Source organism: Archocentrus centrarchus, chromosome 5 (genome assembly GCF_007364275.1).
Source record: "Archocentrus centrarchus isolate MPI-CPG fArcCen1 chromosome 5, fArcCen1, whole genome shotgun sequence".
In the NCBI taxonomy this organism is placed as follows: domain Eukaryota; kingdom Metazoa; phylum Chordata; class Actinopteri; order Cichliformes; family Cichlidae; genus Archocentrus; species Archocentrus centrarchus.
Window position 1 is genome coordinate 17364134 of NC_044350.1, and position 8794 is coordinate 17372927.

The following is an 8794-nucleotide window of genomic DNA, read 5'->3' on the forward strand; positions in this document are numbered from 1 at the left end:
CCAGAATACTGATAGGAAGGCAACAGTAACTCAATCAGCCACTCATTACAAACAAGGTGTGCAGAAGAGCATCTCTGAAAGGATAACACATGGACCTTGAGGCAGAAGGGCTACAGCGACAGAAGACCACATTGGGGGCCACTCCGGTTAGCTAAAAACAGGAAACTAAGGCTACTTTTTGCACCGACTCACTAAAACTGGACAATAGAAGATTGGAAAAACACTGTACTTCAATGGCTTCCACAGTCACCAGGTTTCAGGTTTCAATCCTTAGTATGTAGTTGAAAAGTAGCTGACAAATGTGCAGCAACTGTGTGCTGCTATCATGTCAACATGGAGCAAAATCTGTAATATTTCCAGCACTTTGTTGAATCTATACCACAAGGCTCTAAAGCCAAAAGGGGGTCCAACCTGGTACAAGCAAGTTCTTTCAAACATATACAGTATAAATACATTTTCCTCCATTCATACATCCATTTGCTTCCGCTTATCCTTTTCAGGGTTGCCGGTAGCCTTCCCCATCTGTCATATGGATTTGAAAAAAGTTTGAAGTAATATGATTGAAAACACTGATGCAATGCTGGACAGTATTCAGGAAAATGAGTGATCTAGAGTTGTGACTGACAAAAACACAAACTCTTGATGAGCTGTGAGAGTTGAGTGAGAAGTGCACCAACAAAGTAAGAAAAGATCTTTTGCAGTGATAGCAGTGTGTATAAAAACAACGAGAAAAGGTAATGTGGGTGGAGAAAGTGTATAACTGATCTGAGAACTGCATTAAGAGTAGAAGAGCGAATTGTGGCAAAGTGATCGAGAAAAATTGTAATGATCATCTGTGACCTGCTATGACTTAATGATGATGTCCCCAGTTCAGATGCAGGTGGGTGTCAGCACAAGAGCTATTACTCAAAAGCACACAGTTTTCAGTACTCATTAGGACCCTCACAAAATCCCATATCACAAACTAAACCATTCTCTGAACTTCAAACCCCAAACCCACTATAAACATGAACCACAAACAATACATTTTACTTCAATGAATGCCTTTATTGTCAAGACACTGTTAACACACAGGTATACAAGAGAGTTCTTCCAATAACAAAAGAAATCAAAGTCTGTATAAGGAGGACGTAACATTTAAAGTGGTAATATGGAATGTACTCGTTTACATTTTAACAATCCTTTCAAATAAATAGTCTCTAATCTCTGTAGCTAGTGTTTTTAATCAATATATTCTCTTTGTCAAGTCAAATTTTCAGGAATGAAAAGGAGAAGATCAGATGAAAACAAAGACAGTGACAACAAAAGGATATTATCCCCTTTCCAAAAAGTATTTTGCTTATAGGCAATAAGTACAGGAGAGAACAAGTATCAAAAAAAGGCAAATCCCTTCTTATACAACTAAATAATAATCTTCCACTGAAAAGTGTAAATCCAAGTGCTTAGTTGACACTTAAACCATACAAGGGTCTTAAGAGAAATAAAATGTCCTTATAAGATGCCAACCTGTCAATTGCTACAAGGCTGCTGACCTAGCCAGCCAAGGTCAGCTTGTACAGTCAGCTTCCCTATGATTGTGTTGTGCTGTTGGGGACCAGCAGTCCAAGCATAATCCAAAAAAGTATCACAGGTAAAGCACCACAACAGGCTCCTAGTTACCTACAACTTCAATGTTTACTACCTCAGGCTTTCTCTCTCAGAGAGAAGTTAAAGAACTGTGTCTGTACCAGAGGAGGGGTGGGGGGGCTAGGGTGCTACAGGAGTCTCTGCATTTGTTGAGGGACCTCTCTCACACTACATTTCTCTTATGGTGTGTTACCAAAAGAACAAAACAAAACAAAAAGGAGCAGTCTCAGAAAAGTGCAAGAAGGGCACAGGGAGCCCCGTATTCTGGAAGGTGAGTGAGACCACAGGTACGACCATCTCCTCACCCAGAGGCATCCAACGTTCCCACCAAGCAGAGCCCCACGTAGGCATAGGGATAACACACCCTGGGGTAGCAGGGTTTCAGCTCAGTGAGCTCTTCCCGCGCTTAAAATTTAGGTCATGTTGGCTAAAGTGCAGCTTCAGTCTGCACTGTGATCCTCGAGCTCGGAGATAATTGTGATCAGGTTCTGGAGGCCGAAGATGAACCCACTGTCCTGACCTTCATGCACTACACTGTCTTCTCCATAGTGGCGACAGGTGGTGTGAGCAAAGTCAATCATGCGTACATCCACCATAGGGCTACTGGCCTCTCCTCCGCTGTGGGATGAGCGACTGCTGCTGCTCCCTCCTGACACACCAGCACTGACACCCGCTGAGGAGGAACGAGAGAAACCAAAGGCTCCTTCCTCCTCCTCCTCCTCCTCATCAGATGGCTCATCCTCATCACCTTCTTCCCCACCTCTATGTCTAGGTCTAGTGGGAGTCCTGGGAGGGTCTCCATCATAGATTATGAGCAGGGAGCTGGAGTAGAAGCGATAGGACTCACAGGCCTCAAGTGCAGCTTGCATTTCCCGGAGTCTGCGCAGAACTGGAGACAGCAGCTCATGACGCAAGCGATGCCCATTGTGGAAAAACTGGTAAAGAGCCTCCTTGAAGCCTGCAAGGGTCAGCTTTCGCCCATGGTATTTATTCATGAACATGAGTTGGCCAGGGTCTGACTGGTACACCTGCAGAGGTCAGACAGCAACATAAGCACTTCAGCTTCTCATAAACAAGAAAATACAAAAGATCTCTCTCTCTCTCTCTCTCACACACACACACACACACACACACACACACACACACACACACACACACACACACACACACACACACACACACACACACACACACACATTACCTGCATGCCACAAAGTCGCACTCCAATAGATGCAGATGTGCTCTGCTGACACTTTCGAATCTGATTGGCTTTCTTTTCCTCTGAGGCATCATCTCCATGTTGTCGAGTTCCCATTTTCAAGTCTAAGACACATGGTACTCTATAGCGCCATGTCAGGTTTTCTAAAAGAATAAATTCTGTGAAGGGAGAGTCAAGGATCACATGACAAAAACTGTCCCACTGTCACCAAGTGCTTTGCTCCTAGGGTGGTTATTTTGACTGTTGGGTTTTCTCTGTAATTATTGTAGGGCAGGGGTGCCCACACTTTTTCAGCATGCGAGCTACTAGCAAAGCTAGCGTGGTTAAATGCGCATGCACAGAGTGTTAACGAAACGGATGGATGACAGTTTATCATCCATCTTCTACTTCTTTTAATGCCGTGAGATCTACATTTTTCCCCAACTTCATTGGGAGTTCTGTGCGATCTACCTGCACTCCTCTTGTGATCGACCAGTAGATTGTGATCGACGTATGGGGCACCCCTGTTGTAGGGTCTTAACCTTACAATATAAAGCACTTTTAGGTGACTGTTTGTTGTGATTTGGCACTATATAAATAAAATTGAACTGAATTATAAACTGAGACCAGTCCCTTTATAACTGTACACTTCAGTACCCACTGAGAATTCCCATGTTTAGTAAAAGGATACTGTATTGGTTACGATGTTTTGCATTCTCCTTCATCCTCTGCAAGTGCTGCTGATGACATTTGAGACTCCAGGGGTTGTGTTTAATCTGTGCCACCACATTGCCTTTTTCCAGGCTAAAATAAAGAACATCTGCCTGCTGTTGTTGCTGCTGCTGCTGCTGAACTTCATCGCGATTATAACTGCAAAAGAGAGAATACAGAAAGTCCTCAGCTTTGGTGTGACTGAGCTTCATAAATATGTCTTCATCAAGACTCTTATTTCAGTCAAAAAACAAAGGTGTCAGCAGCAAGCATCCTCACCTCATGATCTTGTCTTCTTTACGGCTGTGTCTAGCTCTATCTTTGCCATAGTTATCATTCTCAAGCCCCAAAGGGGATTGCTTCTTGTTGCTCCACTTCACCATCTTGCTCTTGGGCTCACAGTCTGCTGAGGGGTCTTTGTTTTCCAGGTCCCCTGATTCACTGCGGAGTGGGTAGGCGATGAGGCACAAATTCCCTTCGTCGTCCTCTTCAAAACTGACTGAAACTACACCTGAGCGTGGGAGAGAAAGAGAAGATGTTTTATGTCCCTGTTTGTTACATTTACAAATTAAAATTGCAAAATATCTTTATTCACAACACAGTGACATGCATTGATGCTTTCAGAAATCAGGAAACCAAAACACAAAACCTGAGGGGTTTAAATCATAAAATCAGTTAAAAAAAACAAACAAAAATATATGATCCACGATGAGTGAAAGATTTACAAAATATAACAGAACTTGTTCAAGCTGAGAAAGGCATTTATTAAACCACTTCCAAACATTTTCATTCACAATCCTCTGTGACAGTTTAAAGTGTCAAATGACAATGAATCGGACACACAGATAAGACAATGAATGGTTTTATAACCAAAATAGATATTAAGTAACAAGACCATCTACCATGTTTATATTCCACATTCTTAAATAAAATAATACAGCTACTGTATGCTTGAAAATGCATCATCCCATTATGCTTCCACTGATAACAACATAATTTGACAAACTGATAAGAAAACTCCAGAGAAGGGAAATTAAACTAACGGATGTTTCTGGAAACCCTTGAACTACAAAAAATAAACTTTGATGCCAATGCTATATTTTTGGCACGATCCACAAAAAGGTACCAAAGCCGACCCCCCCCATCCCCCAATAAAACTCCCTACAAGGACCTGCGTATTGCGGGCAGAGTGGGGGAGGTGTTGCACCTAGAATAAACATCACAGCTGCAGTGGCCGAAACAGCTTAAGCACAGACAGGAAGGAGGGAGGAGGGATGCGGTCGCGCTGTTAAAGAGGAAATGTTTCAGATCTGGACCCAACATCCAAGTTACATGAGAGATGAAACAAAACAATAAGCAGCAGGGCTCATTACAAACCAGCCAGCGAGCAAGAGAATTAAATGACAGTTTATTATAACTGTAAACACAATGGACATGGAAATAAACGGAACTGGTTTTGCATGTTAAGGGGATCATGGTATCCATCTTTCTACGCAGGCGGAGGGTTGGCTTATGTCATGCGCACTGACGTCATCCTTCTGCAGAAAGCCCCGCCTCTGAAGGAATGTGTGGCTCAACGATGCACTGTCATCACACTATTGCAGCCAGCATTGGAACTTATGAGTCACCCAGTTTCTTTCAATAAAAGTAAATTAGTCATAAAGGTATATCAAATGAGATTATTACAACCTAGTTGCGCAAATTGACTATAATACAGTAGTAAGACTTAACTGAATTATACATCATTATCAGTTACGATCATTTTATAAGGTACAAAAGGTTCATGTCCAATCTTTTTTCAGGTCAGTACCTTGACATTAAATTGTAATACCATTTCTTCTACACAATACAAGTTATCCCTAACTTAATCTTAATCTACATCTACACCTTCGTGAAAGCCTTAATGTTCCTAATTCAGAATCCCACTGCAAGATGTCCCTGACACATCAGACACTGTTGAGATACGTTTATCTCCAAACAAGAATAAGAAACCTTACATTCTTTGAGAAGAACACAACTCTTTCCCCCTCTCTCATCATTATGTTAAATGTAAGACTGGAAAATGCTAGTGGGGTTGAGCATTTGAAGGCCCCAGACGTCTACTATACTATCTGCTCCTCACATCCCATTCCTTATCCAGGAGCTTTTTATAGCCCCATGCTGCATGACTGAAGAGTCAGTTACCACACATCGCGTCAAAAAGCCTGAAGATCTCTGTATCAGCATGTACTAGGTCTAATTGTCTATGGGGTTAACTGTGGGAGCCTGTGGCCCTGAACGCAACCAGGGAATATAACATTCCAATTTTAAGTCTGTGTGGGTGAAATGATTCTTTGTGCGCAGGTACCTTGAAACCAGACCAGGAAATCTTCTCAAATGACTTCCAAATTATTACTCTGGTGATCTGTCCCAGTTATTTTTGATTGCTGTGGAACTCTAATACGCGTCTTGAAACTATAGCTGCCTTAAAAGCGCGACACAGTCAAGAGACCTCTTGCTACTCATCCTCTTGGCAGGAAGTCAATCCATCAGGTTTGATGCTACCTGAAACCTTGCCTCACACACAAGGGTTATATAAAGAAAACGGGCAGTTGTGTCTGCCAAAAGCTTCAACACGACTGACACTGTGTACAAGTCATTTTGAAGCCAATGTATTCATCTTATAAATACTCAACATACATTTTATAGTGCTGTTCTGTACACCGTGCTCTTTGAGGCATTGCAGCACTCAATCGTAAGCATAAAACTGAATGTGATAGACATTTTTTTCTTTTTGCAATGCATTATTAAATGCACCCACGAGAACCTTGCACAATGCATGCACAGAGACACTGTAGGAACACACTAGAAGAACACACTAGAAGGAAAACAAACATGCTACTCGATTCATATTTGAGTTGCACAGACTCACCTTTATATTGAGGGGTGAACTTCCGCATCTCTGGTGGGAGGCTTTTATAGAACTGGTGCTCTCGGGGGATGAGGGGTTTGCAAATTGTCTGTTCCCCAAACCGTAGCACACAAGAGTGGCCTCCCACCTGGTGCACGAACGGCTCAAGCATCACCCCTTTTCCGGGATAAGGAGTCCCGTCCGCCTGCATAAGGGCTTCCAGAGCGGGACTCATCTTCACTCCGCATCGGACAGCTGTGCTGGGGGGACCCACGTCGAACGGGAGGCAAGAAGCTCGGCCGCTCGTTTGGCTCCCTATCCTCAGGCCGTTTCCTGTTCGCTCACAGGGGGCGCTGCTGCTCGCCTACTTGAACGAAGCCGTGAAAAACAAAGGGTTGAACAGGAAGGACGGAGCTAGCGACGAAATCCCGTAATTCCGATTATTTTCCTTCCTGGACAGCAAATTATAAGGCTCACCCGCTAAGCTGTATGTTCGTTGTGCTTGTACATATAATAAAAAAATGATTATAAAGCTCCTAAAAGCTGCCAGAAGATTTTAAAGCAGCGTAAGGTCCAACCCTACTCGTCGTCTCCTGTTACCGAAACTGACAGCTGGGTTGATCCGCCTGCTAGAAAAACAGCAGAAGCAGCGAGCAAGCCCCACCCCTCTCTAGAACCAGCCAATCACAAACACGCAGCTGTCGCTGGGAGGAGACGAGGCACCTAGGAGAGGATCAAGCAAACAAAGAGGAAGGAGAGAAAACATGGGGGAGGGTAGAACATGAAAAATGCTTGACACAAAAACATAACACTGAAGATTTTTTTTTTTTAATTCACTTTACTTGCAGGCTTCATCGCTGCTTTTACTTCGGAGATTGGCTGCAGTTTACATTTCTAGTCCTGTTATTTTCACTGGGCCCAAGCTTAAGCAGTGAATTTAGCACCAAACCAAGCAGGAAATCAAAACTGTTCTCACACTTTTCTTTGATTTTGATTTTTTTTTTTTTTACTTTTTTCACATCTCAGTGATCTCAGGGCAACACTGAAAGTGTGTTTGAGTGGAATGCACTATAAATGTGATGGGTGTGAAATCTAGATGTTGAATATGCAAGGTGGCTCTGTCTTTAATTTAAAAAATACGTATTTATCAATTTATTTATGAGACCGTTTTTCTTAAAGCAGGGATACCAGAAGTCAGTAACTAATGTGGAACACATCATCAACTTGCAGCAGTCCATGCAATCTATTAACACATGTCTTGTGAGGGCTGAAACTGTGTTTTGCCAAAACAGCATTAAGCTATGCCTTAGAAGTAGAGTCTTGAAGTTTATATTAAGATGAACACAGAACTGGCAATGTGGCTTCAAGTTCAGACCAAAAATAGAGCTGCATTAAAAGAAAGACACACAAGGCTGCATCAGGGCCACCATGGTTCATCGGGTACCAATAATAAAATGGCATACAATCCATTTCTCCAATATAACTTCAGGGAAAGTTGTTTACTCGAAGAACGTGCCAAAAAACATTTACCAGCACTCTTGCAAAACCATCTCTGTTGATTTTACAGAGCTAAGATCACACACATGAAAATAGCTCTTGCGAGCTCCTCCAGTGGGTTTTGTGTGGCATCTGAGCTGTGTCCAAGCAACAACTGCAAGGAAAAATTGAGGAACTGAGAAAAATGAAAGAACACTGAAAGCCACTGCTACTTAAGCTAGCTATAAGACCGAACAATTTTCCAGTCTAGTCGTGTAAAATCCCAAACTTCTTTTGCATTTCGCATTTCTCTCTTCCTTAGATCCAACCCATGAATACCAGCTGATAAATATTATTGTGGAAAAAAATAAAAGACATTTCTAGAGAGAGAATCAACTTTTTCCCTAAATAACAGTACGGTTTATTGTTGCATCCACCACACACACACACACACACATACACACACACACATTTATATATATATATATATATATATATATATATATATATATATATATATATATATATATATATATATATATATACATCAAATAATTAAACACCTTATCTGACACTTTATCTTGGATGGAAATTATTTTGGATGTACTGAGGCGAAGTGGTAAACTGTTGGCCACATGGCTTAGCTTGGAGTTCAAAAGTTGAGATTCATAGGGTAGCAGGTGTAAGTGTAGTAGTACACATGGTGTCGGTAACTTGAACATCTGTTAAGGCACCATATTGAGCAGGTTTTTGGAGCAACATGCCCCAAGTTATGACATTACAGTAGACACAGTGTGAGGATGCAAGAAATTACGTGGGTATTTAAACAAAATGAGTTGTAAGCTTTACAGCGTAGTCTCGTTGGCGTCAAGTGGTGCATCAGTGTCATGTCA

The 8794-nt window shown here is 42.0% G+C and overlaps 1 protein-coding gene across 1 annotated transcript; it reads right to left on the bottom strand.

Annotated features, from left to right (window-relative positions):
- Window positions 1-1026: 1026 nt before the first annotated feature.
- Window positions 1027-7015, bottom strand: LOC115780141 (inositol hexakisphosphate kinase 2). The gene is made up of 5 exons (XM_030729157.1): window positions 6447-7015; window positions 3815-4046; window positions 3516-3694; window positions 2828-3003; window positions 1027-2654 (listed from the first exon to the last, which is right to left on the bottom strand). Exons 1-5 carry the CDS (start codon window positions 6658-6660, stop codon window positions 2067-2069), a joined length of 1389 nt encoding a protein of 462 aa, XP_030585017.1. The 5' UTR covers window positions 6661-7015; the 3' UTR covers window positions 1027-2066.
- Between the last annotated feature and the right edge of the window lie 1779 nt (window positions 7016-8794).

Bases quoted from the DNA above. Each gene is read 5' to 3' on its own strand.
- LOC115780141 (XM_030729157.1), bottom strand. From the start codon at position 6,660: ATGAGTCCCGCTCTGGAAGCCCTTATGCAGGCGGACGGGACTCCTTAT. The intron at 3,004-3,515 runs GTATCCTTTTAC...CTCCCTTCACAG, and splicing joins AAAACATCGTAACCAATACA to AATTTATTCTTTTAGAAAAC. The intron at 2,655-2,827 runs GTAATGTGTGTG...TGACCTCTGCAG, and splicing joins TGCGACTTTGTGGCATGCAG to GTGTACCAGTCAGACCCTGG.